This window comes from Urocitellus parryii, chromosome 2 (genome assembly GCF_045843805.1).
Source record: "Urocitellus parryii isolate mUroPar1 chromosome 2, mUroPar1.hap1, whole genome shotgun sequence".
Classification (NCBI taxonomy): Eukaryota; Metazoa; Chordata; class Mammalia; order Rodentia; family Sciuridae; genus Urocitellus; species Urocitellus parryii.
In genome coordinates this window covers 185,738,347-185,755,401 of record NC_135532.1, presented here as the reverse complement: position 1 = coordinate 185,755,401, position 17,055 = coordinate 185,738,347, and the positions used below count along the sequence as shown (strand labels likewise).

The window sequence follows — 17,055 nt, the reverse complement described above, 5'->3', positions numbered from 1 at the left end:
ACAATATCTTTACATTTATGTGGTGCTGAGAATCGAACCCAGTGCCTCACGCATGCTAGGCAAGTACACTACCACTTGAGCCACATCCCCAGCCCTAAATTTAAAAAAAAAAAAAAGACATTTTCTTTTCATCTCACTCAAAATAAGAGAAATGCACATTTAAGTTACACTCTCCCCTCCCCCCTTATTGATTGGCACAAAGTCCAAATTGTTGACCAAGTACTCTACTGGTGAGGCTATGGGGAAACAGGGGCAGGCCCATGCACTGCTGAGCCTCGCATGTTCATGCTAATCAATATGGAGAGCAATAAAACCATAACTCCAAGGGGCTCCATCAGTGCCACAAGAGGCTTCCCAGTCAGTCACCTGTCCCAGGAATTGTATCCAATTTGTACTCCAAGAATGAATTCTAGAAATAAATGCAAGTTGGTAAAGATACATATAGGATGATACTTGTTATATTATTTGTAATCACAAAAATGTCAAAACTCTGAATGTTTAACAATTAAGAAATAGTTGTACAAATAATGGTCTAGCCATAGTATGGAATATTATGGATTAATTGAAAATAGCTAAGGTTGTCTACTTCCATCATATATTAAATAAATATCAAGTTGCAGACAAATATATCATCATATTAATTAACCACGCACCTAATGGTGTTCTCAAGACTTTTAATACAATATCTCATTTAATTTTTGCAACAACATTATGAGGTGAATACTATCATTATTCCATTTCAAAGATGAAAGCAAATGATGGGGAGGTAAAATAATCTGCCCAAGGTTAACCAGTTAGGATATGACTAGGCCCTGGAATAGAAACCAGGGAGGGTGGCTTTGAAGTACCAGCATAGAATCATATGGTATACTTTCTCTAAACATAACTCTAAGTTCGAATAGGTGTAGGTATACATATTTGTTTGAATGAATGTAGGAGCATGTATCTATCTGTCTATATAATGGGCCCCTCTGGTATGGCTATAACTCCTGGGGTTAGGTAAGGTGAGAGAAGGGAAGGGATTTTTACTTCTTTCTATAATTTGTTTATGATTGTGTATGTGTGGTTTTCCATACCTTTCAAGTAAGTTTTGAAACAAAAAATTATATATATATACACATATATAACCTTAAGGAAATGAAAAAAATATCTACCAAATTATTAATACAGATGTTCCTCAACCTAAAATGGGGTTACATCCTGATAAATCCATCATAAATTAATAACATAGTAAGTAAAAAATCCACTTAATATACCTAACTTAGGGAATATCATAGATTACCCTAGTTTACCTTAAACATGCTCCATTAGTCTACAGTTGGGTAAAATCGTCCAACAGATTATTTTATAATAAAAGTATTGAAAAATCTCATGTAATTTATTTAATATCTGTATCCCAAAAGCACCGACAACTGAGAACTATAGAGTATCAATTGTTTACCTTTGTGATGTAGTGGCTGACTGCCAGGGGCAGCTCCCTACCACTGCCCATCATTGTTAGAGAATAAAACACATTTTGAAAGCCTGGGAAGATATCAAAATTCTAAATTCAAAGTATAAGTTCTGCTGAATGCACATCACTTGTGCACCATCCTAGATTTAAAATTCACAAACCAAGCCAGGCTCTTGGCTGTGTACCTACCTATAATACCAGCAGCTCAGGAGGCTGAGGCAGGAGGATCGCAAGTTCAAGTCCAGCCTCAGCAATTTAGCAGGGCCCTCAGCAACTAAAAGGACCCGATCTCAAAACAAAAAATGATAATTTTTTTAAAAAGGACTGGGGCTGTGGCACAGTGGTAAATTGCCTCTGAGCTTACTCTTCAGTACAAACAAACAAACAAACAAATCACAATTTGAATCATGGGAAGCTGGGCCCCTCTGGTATGGCTATAACTCCTAGGGTTGGGTAAGGTGAGAGAAGGGAAGGGATTTTTACTTCTTTCTATAATTTGTTTATGATTATGTATGTGTGGTTTTCCATACCTTTCAAATAAGTTTTGAAACAAAAAATTAATTACAGGTTGAGGGTGAGCCTCCTCCAGACTCATCTTTTAAAATGAAATCCATCTAGCTGATTTGAAAGGCCTGAATTATTTACTGCTCCCACTCATGTCTTAGTAGGGGACTCACAACTTTCCAAAATCATGGAAGCCATTTAAAACGTCCACTATTGGATCTACTTTCCATCCCCCTGAACACCCACCCACATCTTTGTGTCAGCATGTCCCTACAAGCACTCAAATCACTAATCCTATTTAATTTTTCTCTCTTATGCTGCCTGTGAATTTGTAGGGCAGCCCAACAGTTCTTTACAATGTACATTTCATTTAATTGAAAACTTTTACTGAATTGCTATCTACTTTTCTGTCTCCAGGCAAAATTTTCCAAAATCAAATGGTTTTCAGTCATTAACAATGAAGAAATGACAGACTCCTGGGTCCCACAGGAGGGCACCTGAATACTGAGAGTCAATCGGAATGGCAACATGGAAATAAATCTCAGTCAAACCACAAGCGCAAAGAGGAGGTGGGAGGGAGTAACTTGTACAGAAACCTAGTAGAAGTTTATAAGCTGTGGATTTCCGGCAGTGTCCATGCAGAAAGGACAGGCGGTGTCTTGTTGGAAAATTCTTTGCTGCAAAATGACATCTAGGCTGCTGACCTTGCCTCCCCGGCTTCCCCAACAGCGCGCTTCATTTACTCGCTACAGCCACCTCTTCTTTCCCTAAAACATGCAGCGGTCCTTCAGCATGGCGCCTGGGAAGCTTGTTGCTTCAACCTACTGGTGTTCTTGCATCCACCCCTGTTTTCCCTCTGCTTAAGCCAGAGAGTAGTCTGATAGGTTGAATGAATGAAGGAAGGTAGTCTTTGTTATCCCCACATAACTTGTCAAAAAGATCATGTAACTATGAAGTCAGACTTACTGAGTTCCAGAACCAGTTCTTCCACTTACTAGCCAGTCTAAGATTTTGAGATACGTTTGTTGTCCTGAATTGGACTTCCAGCACTGGGGGGGATAAAAAACAAGTTTTTGTTTGTTTCCAGGGATTGAACCCAGGAGCGCTTAACCACTGAGCCATATCTACCAGTCCCTTTTTATTTTTTCCTTTTGAGACAGGGTCTCGCTAAGTTGCTGAAACTGACTTTGAATTTGCGCTCCTCCTGCCTCAGCCTCTCGAGCCGCTGGTATTACTGGCGCGTGTCACGGCGTCCGACGAAAGAATGTTTGTTGAACCAAAGAATACGACGTCTTGAAGAGACATTTTATATTACATTAATTGTAAATGAGCTAACACTTGCACCACACCTGGCCCACAATCAGGGTGTGTAAGACTAACCACCCTCCCTCCTACACAGTGAGTTTCCTGCCAGGGGTGGGGAAAGTCGACTCGGTTTCAGTTGCCCAACGCCCCATTAGGCGACTAGAATGACTGCATTACACACACAAACTCACATAATTGAACCCAGGGCGCCTTACTACTAAGCTACATCCGCAACCAGTCCCTTTTATTTTTGAGACAGGTTCTCTGCGAGGCTGGCCTAGAACTTGCGATCCTCCTGCCTCTGTCGCTGGGATTACAGGCGGGCGCCACCACGCCCGGCGAGGACTACAATTTTTAACATGCTCGGGCAGGGAAACTGCTGGACCACTACAAATTCCACGTGGGTCTGGCTCCTTCGTGGCTATCACAAGTCCCATCGCGCTGCAAGAACTCCAGCTAGCACGCGCACGAACAAAGGCCTACGACACTTGCAGACGAGTCTGACGTCTACGCGATCCCACCCGGCAGCGTTCCCACAGCCCCAGACGGCGGCTCTGGACGTCACGCCCCCAGCTTCAGACCTCCCACCCGAGGGCGCTTACATCAGACGCATGCGCACTCCTCCCTCTGCGTCCCCTCCCACTCTTCGTTAGTCCTTCGCGTTTCCAGTGCGGATCCTTTTTGTCCCCTACTGCGTGTGGTGTCACCTTCCCTGCGGAAGTGTTGGCTGTGAAGGAAGAACATGGCGGCCGCAGTGGTGGCGGCCCCCGGTGCTCCTGCCGGTCGAGCTAACAAGCGCGGCGGCGGCGGGCCAGGAGGCGGAGGCGGCAGCGGGGGAGCCAGAGCGACCGAGGAGGAACCGCCGCCGCCCCTACAAGCGGTTCTGGTGGCCGATAGCTTCAATCGCCGCTTCTTCCCTATCTCCAAGGACCAGCCTCGGGTAAGCGCTGGCACGTGAGCAGCCAGCGGACTGGGAGGTGATGTGGCTGGAGCAAGTTAACCTTTCCACTGGCTATTGAAGCATGCCCTGGAAGGTCTTGTGTTCTTCACAATTTTCCTAAAAAATTGGGTTGATCTGTTTAGAGGAAGGCAGATGTCTAAAGCTCGGTGACTGCCTGACCAAGTGAGTGACTGGCAGATAGATGTAGGGCACTCAGGGCGGTCCTCCCAGGTTTGGGAGGAATGACGAGGAATAAATATAGAAACATTGTTTGAGGGAAGCCTGCACACAGCGATGCAGTGGCCCAAGGAGGAGGCTGCTTTGCCTTTTAACTTTGCATTAATACAAAAGGGATAGTACCTTCCTTTGCCTCCAAAAGGGCGATGGTGTGCCTAAGAAAGAGCAGGCAGGATCTCGGGTTAGTGTATTTTTTACCTTCCAGGTTTTAATGACAACCTCCATCTGTCAAAAGGAGGACAGAATGATTTTAGGGGTTAGTTGTCATCAGTCCCTGAATTCTCCAGACAATGAGAAATTGGACTGAGTTAGTCCTGGGATCATCAGGTTAAGAAGGAACTGCACTGAGTTTTGGGGAAATCTTCCCTAACTACCCCCCAAAAGATTAATGGTTGTTCATTTGTAACAAGTGATGGGGGTGGCTAGCCCATGACTCTTAGGACTCAATAAATTTTATGGGGAAGAAGACCTTAGCAGTGGTTAGAGTTCTGGTGATGTGATTGATTTCCAGTATTGTCCTTTGCCAAAAGACCCAGCAGCTCTCTGTCTGACATTAAGCAAATAGATTCCATGCTTACCATGTCCAAATTGCAACAACTCAGATTTTGAAGCTTAGAGCATGCTATGAACATCAAAGGTGGGAACCTGTTTATTCTTGAACTGGAAAGATAAGGCAAAACTACAGTGTTTGGGAACACCGGTAGAGGAGTGAAAATTATTGTTATGGGGTACCTAAAGGGCCCATAACAAAAGACCTCAAATATTTTTCATATCCTGCCCTGCAGGTCCTCTTGCCCCTGGCTAATGTGGCATTAATTGACTACACTCTGGAATTCCTGACTGCCACAGGTGTACAGGAAACCTTTGTCTTTTGCTGCTGGAAGGCTGCTCAAATCAAAGAACATTTACTGTAAGGCCCTGTAATTTTGCTTTCTATGCTTCACCATTTCTATCCAGTTTTTTCAGGATAGATATAACTCAGTAAGGGGAAACGAAGGGGGTAAAAAAAAAAAAAGTGTCTTTTTAGATCCTATTGTAAGGTCTAAGGTCATTTTCTTTACTTATCATGAGGTGAGCAGCTAAGCTCTGTGTCTGTCCATTTTGAGGTTCCTGTGACAAAAATAAGAATAACACTTGGGCCAGCTACTCAGGAGGCTGAGACAGGAGGATTGCTTGAGCCCAGGAGTTGAAGGCATCCTGGGCAATATAGTGAGATCCTCATCTCATAAAGAAAGAAAAAAAATGAATGACACTTGGGCTTGGGTTTCTCTGAACCTCACTTACAAAATTTGGTCTCAGTGGGGTTTTTTTTAATGGCTGTAGTATGTAAATTATTAAAATAGAATCTTTATTTTCCACTGAGTGTCCATATATCATCTGTTCTGATCCTCAAAGACAAGAATGAGTTCTCCTTCATCTTTGTATCCCTACTGCCTAGCTTAATGCCAGGCATATAGTAAGCCCTTACTATGTTCATTGAACTGGGTGTGGTGACAGACACCTGTAATCTCAGCTACTTGAAATCTTCTTGGAAAAGAGTAGCTCTCAGAATTTATGGAAGCTTAGCAAATAAAGGGCATTAGCATAGTCACCATCAGACAGTTCCTAAATTTTGTATGGACTTTGAAGGGTAAAGGTGACGTGACAAGTATGTTTTCATAGGACTTTTATACCCTAGGTTTCAATAGGATTTTAAGTTCAAATCTGTGTTTGGGGATAGGGTTCAAGGTATAGAAAAGAAATAACCACGTTTCTCTAGCCCATAAAACAAAACTGGTGGCACAGGATGCTGAAAGCATTAATTACAGTACATAAATCTCTTTGAAGTTGAGGACGCTGGCACAAACCCAAAAAAGCCAGAGAGAATGAGGGTGAATGTTTAATTGAGGAAGGGGTTGGGAAGGTCCATGTGATGTTTATGGTTGATTTACTCGTTCGCTTCCCTGTAGGAAATCCAAGTGGTGCCGCCCCACATCCCTCAATGTGGTTCGAATAATTACATCAGAACTATATCGATCACTGGGAGATGTCCTGCGTGATGTTGATGCCAAGGCCTTGGTGCGCTCTGACTTTCTTCTGGTGTATGGAGATGTCATCTCAAACATCAATATTACCAGAGCCCTGGAGGAACATAGGTCAGGAAGGGAAAGTGGCAGGGACAAGTGTAAGGGGGCAACAGAACTCTAGGATTGCTCTTTTGCAGCTCTCTCCCTTCTATCCTTTATAGGTTGAGGCGGAAGCTAGAAAAAAATGTATCTGTGATGACAATGATCTTCAAGGAATCTTCTCCTAGCCACCCGACTCGTTGCCATGAGGACAATGTGGTGGTGGCTGTGGATAGTGCCACAAACCGAATTCTGCATTTCCAGAAGACCCAGGGCCTCCGGCGTTTTTCATTTCCTCTGGTGTGTGGGTATCTGGGGTCCCCAAGATGGGAAAGTGACTGGCTTCAGCAGGAGAAACAGGTTAAAGGTCATATCACTTCTCCCCTCAGAGCCTGTTCCAGGGCAGTGGAGATGGAGTAGAGATTCGATATGATTTACTGGATTGTCATATCAGCATCTGCTCTCCTCAGGTGAGCTGTCAGAGCCAGTTACACATTTGAAGAGTAGAATTCTGAGGGTCTTTTGTCTCCTCAGAAGGATAGGGGATATTTTTTCTCTCTCTTTTTCTTATCTTTTGTTTTAAAGCCAAAAGATGATGTCATCTTCTCCCCAGTGTATTGAGAGCCTCTTTGGGATTCTGGTCCATGTCCAAAATAGGTTTGATAGGTCTCTGGTGGCTGGTATTTGCTTCCAGAGAATAGCACCTAACCTTAGCCCACCCTGCTTCCTCTTCAGGTGGCTCAACTCTTCACAGACAATTTTGACTACCAAACTCGAGATGATTTTGTGCGAGGCCTGTTAGTGAATGAAGAGGTGAGAAAAGTCTTCCAAAGCCTCTTTAGGAGGGTAGGAAAGAGCTTGGATTTTATCCCACTTTGGTAACTTTTGTGTTTTATTGAGGCTTAGGAGCAAGGAAAATAGCTGGGAAGCTGGGGAAAACAGACCACAAATAAAACTCTCAGGCTGTTTGGCTGTTACAGAGAGGAAGGGGGAACTGAGGATATTTAGGAAGATATTATACTTGGGGATGTTCTTCCTGTCTTGCTTGCTTAGCTGACCTCAACTTCCTTCCCATTTAGATCCTAGGGAACCAGATCCACATGCACGTAACAACTAGAGAATATGGTGCCCGGGTCTCTAACCTACACATGTACTCAGCTATCTGTGCTGATGTCATCCGGCGATGGGTCTACCCTCTTACTCCAGAAGCCAACTTCACTGACAGCACCACACACAGCTGCACTCATTCCCGACACAACATCTACCGAGGGCCTGAGGTCAGCCTGGGCCATGGCAGCATCCTGGAGGAAAATGTGCTTCTGGGTTCTGGCACTGTCATTGGCAGCAATTGCTCTATCACCAACAGTGTCATTGGCCCCGACTGCCACATTGGTGAGCACAGGTGGGGAATCAAACCAACCGTCCTAGGAATAGGAACCTGGGGACCTTGTGTTTTCAGAAGCAAGGATGGACCCATGGGTTTTAGTCCTTGGGAACAAGGGACTAGAGAGGCTAGCTTAAGAAAAAAAGGAATGAGGATTTGACAACTGATACTTTAAACTGTAACCTGTGAGCCTATTATTGGATGACTCTTCACATTCCAGAGCACCCTATAGTCACATTCAGGACCAAGTGGATAATTAACATGCAGTAATAACCTCTATTTAGTGTATTACTATTTATATGTCTGAGCTTATTCAATCCTCACAAAAACCTTGAGGTAGGTATTATTTATCCTAATTTATAAACAGGCTCTAAGAAGTTGTCTTGCCCAAGGTCATAGCTAATAAGAGGCAGCACTATGGCTTGAATTCTGGGTATTCTGGTGAGTTCTTTTTACCCTCTCATAATTAACTGGTTAGCCTCTTGGTAACTCATTGTGGCTATAGGAAAGTGATGCTTCTAATGATACTGCCCCTTTAAAGAACAAAGTAAGATTCAAATTCTAAAATGTAAAGAGGAGGCAGACTAATTTGATTCTATTTGTAGAGATGGATATGATTCTAATAAACGTCTTGAGTTTGTTCCCAGAAATCTGGAAGTTTTCCCAGTTCTTAAGCCCTGTATATAGTCTTTAGTAGTTGTGAACTTGGTAGAGAATGGTCAGGCAGAGCAATGTTCTGTTCTCAGGGTTGAGCCTAGAGAGTGACTGGATATTTCTGGTGCGTTGGTATGGGACATTAGAACTATGTGGGAACTGGGTTAGTGTCAGTAAGCCTTGACCTCCATGAAAGGCTTTGGCCTAGAGGTGAAGCCCTGAGTAACCAGGAGTCCTTTCTATCCTGAGTCAGGTGATAACGTGGTGTTGGACCAGGCCTACCTATGGCGGGGTGTTCGAGTAGCTGATGGAGCACAGATACATCAGTCTCTGCTTTGTGACAAAGCTGAGGTCAAGGAACGAGTTATTCTGAAGCCACGTTGTGTCCTCACTTCCCAGGTGAGATCTGCTCCATACTGTTCACAAGCCCTGAATTGAGTGGTAGTCATACCAAGCCAAAAGAAACCTTTTTTCCACCAAAATTCAACCTGAATTGAGAGTTTAAATCCATTGGTTTCATTTACTTTCCACTTGACTTAGTCTAGAAAATAAAATAAAAATAAAAAGGTCCCTCCTAACACACTGATGGATCTGTGCTACCTATTCCTTTCTTCTCCCCTAGGTGGTAGTGGGTCCAGATATCACGCTACCTGAGGGCTCGGTGATCTCTTTGCACCCTCCAGATGCAGAAGAAGATGAGGATGATGGCCAGTTCAGTGATGATTCCGGGGCTGACCAAGAAAAGGAGAAAGTGAAGCTGAAAGGTGTGGAGCATCTGTGTACCTCTCTGCCCTGTAGAAAAGCCACTGTTCCTTTGGGAGGGATGATACTTCTGTTGAGCCTTCTCTAAACATCAATGCCTTTTTCAGGTTACAATCCAGCAGAAGTAGGAGTTGCAGGCCAGGGCTACCTCTGGAAAGCTGCAGACATGGATGTGGAAGAGGAGGAACTAAGGCAGAATCTATGGGGTAAACAAGGCCTTACACCTGCCTTCCTGCTTCTAAGTCAATATTTTGAAGGAGAATGACTACTTCAGAGTCAGATTACTTTTCATTGCTCTTTTCATGCTTATAGGAGAGATATATTGCTCTCTGACAATGGCTCTTTTTTTATTTTTCTTTTTTTCCACCCTTTCTGTGTTCTAAGGGCTCAAGATCAACATAGACGAAGAGAGTGAAACTGAAAGTGAGCGAAGTATGGATTCTGAGGAGCTGGACAGTCGGGCAGGCTCCCCTCAGCTGGATGACATCAAAGGTGAGTGACCAGGGAAGCAGAGGCTATTCTTTACCTACATCAGCTAGCTTAAGGCTCGTTCCTCCCAGAAACAATTTAGTATAAAATCAAGAGTAGGAGACTTAAAGCAAAGCATCTGGAATGATGTTGGCCTGTGAACTTTTTCTTTTTTAGTGTTCCAGAATGAAGTCCTGGGAACATTACAGCGAGGCAAAGAAGAGAACATTTCTTGTGACAATCTAGTCCTGGAGATCAACTCTCTCAAGTAAGAGGAACCCATCCCTTTTCTTTTCTACCCTGGGAAATTCAGGGCAGGTAGAGCTTCTCCAAAGTGTTTCTTTCCCAAATAGGAACCTTTTCTCTCACTGTCCCAAGTGGAGAAGGATGGTAGTATTTGGAGCAAGGAAAGCATTAAGTTTTAGCTTCATTATGACCTCCCCTCCCAAAACCTTCCCCTTCCATGTTCTGACTTTCTGTCCTCTAGTTTGCTGTCCTGCAGCATGCTCAAAGGGCCAGTGAAGGCCTTGTTGTCACACCAGTTTCCCCACAGGTATGCCTACAACATAAGCCTGAAGGAGGTAATGGAGGTGTTGAGCCACGTGGTCCTGGAGCTCCCCCTGCAGCAGATGGATACCCCGCTTGACCCAAACCGCTACTGTGCCCAGCTGCTTCTTGTGAGCAAAGCTTGGGGCTGGGTATAGGGATTAGGTGGAGGCACTCATCCTCACTGTGCTTGACTTTAAAGGAAGTCAAGAGTAGATGGTCTTGTGGGGTACATGCTACTTCTGGCTCCTTTCTTTTTCCTTGCCTTTGGAAACTGGTTGGGTTCTTGAGCAGCCTTGGCTGTCCAAAGTAATCAGATTGGGTTTAATGCTGGCCTTTGAGGTGAGGACTCAGATCCTAATAGGTCCCCAAAAGGATACTCAGAAATAGACCTGGAAGCCAGCATACTGGTGTGTATCTGAACTCCCAGGCACTTAGGAAGCTGAGGCAGGAGGATCATTTGAACCCAAGAGTTTGCGGCAAGCCTGGGCAACATAGCAAAACCCCATCTCAGAAAACAAACCAATGATCAAAATAATAATAATAATAGACTTGAACTTTCAGACTATGAAAATTATTTAGCCAGAACAAGATCAACCTGTAGGCTGGGAATAGGTATTTTGAGGCAGCCTTTAGCATCTGACCCCCTTTCACTTTTCCTGGGAAATCTATTCTTTTCCCTCTGGCTGCCATCAACTCCCAAGTCCCTCTGACATGCTTCCACAGGACCTCTATCATTTTCCTCTTGCCCTTTTGTGTCATTAAAAAAAACATGTATCAATATTGATTGTCATTGCTTTTAAAGTATAGGTGCATTCTCAAAAATATATTGTACTTCCTTTCTTTCTTTCATAGCTGCTCAAGGCTTGGAGCCCTGTTTTTAGGAACTACATAAAGCGCGCAGCTGACCATTTGGAAGTGTTGGCAGCCATCGAGGACTTCTTCCTAGAGCATGAAGCTCTTGGTACTTCCATGGCCAAGGTGAATACCACCTAGAGCTCCATGCTTCTCTATCTGCTTTGAAAGAGACCTTGGTGACCAACATGGAGTTTGTCCCTAGTATCCAGCTCATTGCTACATCAGTACTGCTTAACGACAGGCTAATTCTAGTAAGGCAACTACTGGGGGGTTAACCTGGGAATGTGCAGAGCACTGTCCAACAATAGTTTCAGAACTTATCCTGCCCCAGCATCAGAGCGAACAGTTCACTCTTATTTGTTTAGAGGAGGCTGCTCAGTGTGTGGAAGGTAGAGCTGTTAAGATTATGCCTCCTCTCCTTCTGTTACCCACTTTATCATGCTGGACCCTGCAAAGCCCCTGAGATCCCTTTTGCTGGCCTTCTGCAGGTACTGATGGCTTTCTACCAGCTGGAGATCCTGGCTGAGGAAACAATCCTGACCTGGTTCAGCAAAAAGGACGTAACTGACAAGGGCCGGCAGTTACGCAGGAATCAGCAGGTGAGTCAAGTCCTTCCTCCTCTGGCCAAGGTGGTTCCCAGGTCTTTGGCCTTAGTGTCCAGAGACTCTGGCTGTTAGGAGCTGTTTATCCACCAAGAGAATGAGAGGGCACTTGGCTGTCCCCCAGTAACTCTTCCTTCTGCTTCCTTACAGCTGCAGAGGTTCATCCAGTGGCTGAAAGAGGCAGAAGAAGAGTCATCTGAAGATGACTGAAGTTACACTGCCCACTCTTGTGGTATGATTGATTGCCCTCCTGGCTCCTGGATCAGGACAAGTGAGGAGCTACCTGCAGAAGGATGAGAGGACCTACTCCAGGCTGAGAATTAAAGGAGCAGAGGCTGAACTACAGTATTCTTCCCATCGCCAGCAACCATGTGCCTCTCATCCTGATTGGAGAGTTGGAATGAGGGAAGTTGGGCTGAAACAAAGTCTCTGCCTTGGGAGGAGCTAGGCAGGCCCTACAGTTGGAGGAAGGCCAGAGGAACAGCTTTTTGCTCTGGCTTTCCCTCAGGGAACAGCGGAGAGCAGCTGGTCCTTTCTGCTACTTGTATTTGTTAATATTAAAAAAGAAAGGTGTATTTGTTTTCTCTCCAGATCTGACCAATCAGCCATTGATTTACATGATCAGCCTTTCCCTACACCTGGGGGAAGGGAGAAGAGGGGTATTGTGGCCACTAGGTGGTACTATGTCTTACTAATTAACCATTCCCTTGGCTCTTGGGTAGTAGAGGACTGAGCTTATCCAGCTTCTGTGGACCAGTCTATGGTTCTGGAGTGGTGTGCCTGAGCTGATTTTCTTACCAGTTCTGGTCCATATTAAGCCAGGCATATATGTAAAGCCCATTACCTCTTGCCAGTCCCTCTCACATGTCTTTTACATTTGACCCAGTACTAGTCATATCAGGGAAGTTGGACCACTCTTTGTCTTAAAGATAAGAAAATCTGCTCAGGGTCTTATGAATTCCAGGTAAAGTTATGAACTTGAACCTCATAAACGAAAACTCTTTCTGCCTCAGTATCTTGTCTCTCAGTGATAGGGAAACTGCCTCCAGAAGCAAATAAAACCCAAAGCCAGTAATGAACACCCTAAAATGCAGGAAAGTCCTGTGAAATGTGCTTTCCCTTATTTCTGAGAGACTTTAATGTGTGACAGGCATTTACTAAATATTCTTTATGTGTCATTTCATTTAACCCTCATGTCAGCCCTGTGAAGTAGATCTTGCTTCATTTTCAGAAGGGGAACCCAGAGAGGTACTCAGAGAGGTCCTATGAGTTGTTATTGATAGAGCCAGGATTTGATATTGAACCCTAGAGCTGGAATTTGTCATTTTACTATATTTTTTTAACCTCAGCAGTGAGACATGCCCTCTCTCTCCTTTGTGAGGTCTTTCTTATTTGTTTCTTTCTTTTTTTTTTTTTTTTTTTTTTGTGTGTGTGTGTGTGTGTGTGTGCTGGGGATTGAACCCAGGGACTTGTGCATGGTAGGCAAACACTCTGCCACTGAGGTATATCCCCAGCCCTTTTTTTTATTTTGAGACAGACCCTCATTAAGTTTTCTAGGCTGACCTTGAACTCAGTGATCCTGCTGTCTCAGCCTCCCAAATAGCTAGGATTACAGGTTTAAGCCACCTTGCCCAGTTCCTTTGTGAACTCTTTGTTGCCTTCATATAGAGTGAGTTAGTGCTTTCCTCTATTGATACTAAGTGTGGCAAATGTCACTGGTAACAAGGGACCCCCTGGCATGGAAGTCATAGATAAAATGAGTGCCTTTCTTCATTTCAGTGAAGTGGAAAGGAAAAAGCTCAGAAAGAAGATAGTGAACTCTCCTTGGGGTAAAGACATTTCTGAAGAGGAAAAAATAGACTGTCCAAGCAATGACTTAATTTTTTTCTTAGTAAATCTCTGTTTCAGTCTTATCAGGTACAGAATCTAGTACCTAGACAGCATATGAAGGTTATTACCTGGACCTAAGACACTTAAATACAGGTAATTGTAAGGTATCTCTGATCTGTACCAGATTGATGATGGAAGTCAGAAGTGATCTATAAAACTTTTTTACAAAGGAGAGATGTCTTCTAATTGGGATATTTAGGGAAAACTACCAACTTGTAATGCTGAGATTGGCCTAACAAATAGAAAAGGTTAGAAAGGCACATTCAAAGTAAAGCAAAATGAAAATTAAATAATATCTTTTGCTTCCTCCCAACAATCTCTCTCAAATGTTAGTAAAGGAATTCTTTTTCCAGGCACAGTGGCACATGCCTGTAATCCCAGCTACTCTGAGGCTAGAACAGGATGGTCACAAGTTCAAGGCCATTTTAGGCAAACTTTGTGAGTGTGTCTTAAAAAAATTTAAAAAGCTGAAGATGTAACTCAGTGGTAAAAGTCCCTGGGTTCACTTGCAATACTGAAAATTTTAAAAATTCTTTTAAAAAGACACCTGAGCCAGGCACGGTGGCACCACTTGTAATCCCAGCAGCTTTGTAGGCTGAGGCAGGAGGATTGCAAGTTCAAAGCCAGCCTCAGCAACTTAACAAGGCACTAAGCAACTCAGTGAGACACTGTCTCTAAATAAAATACAAAATAGGGCTGGGGGCAGAGCTGGGGCTGTAGCTCAGTGGTAGGGCACTTGCCTAGCAAGTGTGAGACACTGGGTTCAATTCTCAGCGCTGCATATAAATAAATGAACAAAATAAAGGCCATCAAGGTCTAAAAACTATTTTTAAAAAATTAGGTCTGGGGATGTGGTTCAGCTAAGTGCCCCTGAGTTCAATCCCCCGTATCTCCGATCCTCCCCCCAAGAAAACAAGGCACTTGATTCAGTGATATGAAAAAGAGGAGATGACAATGAATAAGAAACACCAATATTTTGAAAAATCAAAGAGTGAAAGGTAACTGGGCAGAACACAATGAGTTTGATTCTACCTGCTGGAATGGTTGTTAAGAAGCAAGCCATCGTGCCCTTCATAACCCCAAAAAGGGAGGTTATACAAAGATCTGTATAAGAAAAATTTAACCCCTATCCTCACTTCATTGGATTCATCCAGGTGATTTTCTTTGCAAGAAATGAGATATTCAACTTCTGGAGAAATGATAGGAAGGAAATTATCAGAGAAATACTTAAGAAGACCATGAATTTCCAGGCAAACAGGGCCCCCAAGTGCCCTGTATATGAAGAGTCCCGTGAAATTTCAAGACACTGGAGAGAACCATCAGAGCCTCAGATCTTAGTAGTAGGCATGGTGGAGATGGAGGTGAGTTATTAGGTTGAACGTGAAGAAAAAAAAAAAACTGAATACTGACCTTTTTTGTTGTTTCCTTGACAGAAAAAAAAAAAAAAACAACTCCCTGTTTTATCAAAACCCCACATTAAGTCCCATCAGTTAATAGGTCATTTATGTCGAGCTTCCAGTCAGATTTTCAGCATCTCACCCTTAAGTGTGAATAGAATTCAAGCCAAGGTCCATCAAATATTTGAGAAAGCTTCAAAAATGAAAGAGACCAAAACCAGCAAATAGAAATTTTGAAACCAAGAAAAAAATGGCAAAGTTGGATACTTTTGAAACTTCAGAGAGGGAAAAGCTACAATTATAAAAACTCAAGGAAGATACTGTGTCTACAAAGGAAGTGCTGTTAAAAGGAAGAACTGGAGAATAAGAGTTTTAGAACTGTAAAAATAAACAAGTTGTGTCCTGTTCAGAGTTGGAGGACTAGAGAACCAAATTCTAGGGAGATACTTCATTGCATTTCCATCCTTAGATATGTTTGGATTTCAAATTGTGAATATTTTACCTATCCAATAAAAACATACATGTTTAAGGATATATTGACATATTGGATAAGTAAAGTCCAATATAATGGATGGCTAATGTCTGGAAGGGTTATAAATAATGTTAAAATTTTGCAAAAAGGTGGAATCATTTAAAAATGAAATGGTACTACAGGAGAAAAGGTTAAGAAAAATGGTTAATCCAGAAGGTCCAACATCTAACAGGAGTTACAGAAAAAATAGAAAAGATTGGTAGTGATAATGTTATTAATTCAAGAATTCATTATTAAATTTCTAGATGGAAAGAGTCCACCAAATACCTAGCACAGTGAATGAAAAAAAGATCAGTCACAGTGATGCACCTGCAGCCCCAGCTATCCAGGAGGCTGAATCATGAGTATCACTTGAGCCCTGGAATTCAAGGCCCTAATTCAAAACAAGATTTTCACCAAAGCATATCACAATGAAATTTCAGGACTCCAGGGGAAAAGGAACTTCTAAAGGTTTCCAGAGAGAATAAAAATAAGAATTAAGAGGACTGAAGAAAATGAGATCAGTACTGAAACTAGAAGACAATGAGAATATGTCAAAATAGTTTTGCCTTCAAAATTCTGAAGAAAGATTATTTTCAACTTAATCATTTTTAGATATGCAAGTTCTCAAAAGTTTTCTATTTCCCATGCTTCCTTTCAAAGGAAGCTACCAGAAGATTGCTTTACTGAAATGCAGTAAAACAGGAGTCCAACACAAGAGGTAAAGGGAATTGTGAGGATGCAGAGAAGTCCAGGGATGGCATCTGTGTACAGGCAAAACAGCCAGCAGTACAGTCCACAGCAAAAGAAAGAAATGCTTCAAGGGGAGAAAATGGAATTGATGGAAGCCTTATAGTGTGACTGAGTGAACAAAATGTGTATTGAGAAACAGATTATGTGAGAAGAATTAGTGATAGGTACAATATATAAAAGGCATAGTCATCTAGGGGGAAGGCAAAGCAATGATTAATACCAGGAAAAACAAAAAGTCAAAGGAAACAAAGTCATGTGACACACAGGTTAGCAGTGTACATTTACTCAGTCAAAATAATTCAATACCAAGTACTATATCCACTGAATTGAAAAAGTGTGATTTCAGCAATTTAAGAGGGTAAAAGGAGGTGAATGCAGAGGAAAATTAAAAAGACTTCTGCTTTGTTAAAAGTTTAACACTATTTGGGGCTGGGGTTGTGGCTCAGTGGTAGAGCACTTGCCTAATGTGTGAGGCACTGGGTTCGATTCTCAGCACCACATATTAATGAATAAAATAAAAATTCATCAACAACTAAAAAATAATAAAAACGTTTTACACTATTTGGTTATGCACATGTTACTTTGATTAAAAAATTAAAAGTAAAGAGAAAGAAATGAAAATATACAAGGTCTGTACAGCAGATAGCAAGAATATTCATTTGCCTGAAGTCAAAAGTTTGGCCAGG

The 17,055-nt window shown here is 42.7% G+C and overlaps 1 protein-coding gene across 1 annotated transcript; it reads left to right on the top strand.

The window, feature by feature from the left end:
* The first annotated feature begins 3,966 nt into the window (after window positions 1-3,966).
* Eif2b5 (eukaryotic translation initiation factor 2B subunit epsilon) lies at window positions 3,967-13,165 on the top strand. The gene is made up of 16 exons (XM_026389382.2): window positions 3,967-4,202; window positions 5,225-5,349; window positions 6,389-6,574; window positions 6,667-6,844; window positions 6,934-7,014; window positions 7,280-7,357; window positions 7,624-7,936; window positions 8,836-8,981; window positions 9,205-9,346; window positions 9,452-9,550; window positions 9,729-9,836; window positions 9,990-10,080; window positions 10,366-10,489; window positions 11,214-11,339; window positions 11,705-11,815; window positions 11,969-13,165. Exons 1-16 carry the CDS (start codon window positions 4,005-4,007, stop codon window positions 12,026-12,028), a joined length of 2,166 nt encoding a protein of 721 aa, XP_026245167.1. The 5' UTR covers window positions 3,967-4,004; the 3' UTR covers window positions 12,029-13,165.
* Window positions 13,166-17,055: the final 3,890 nt, after the last annotated feature.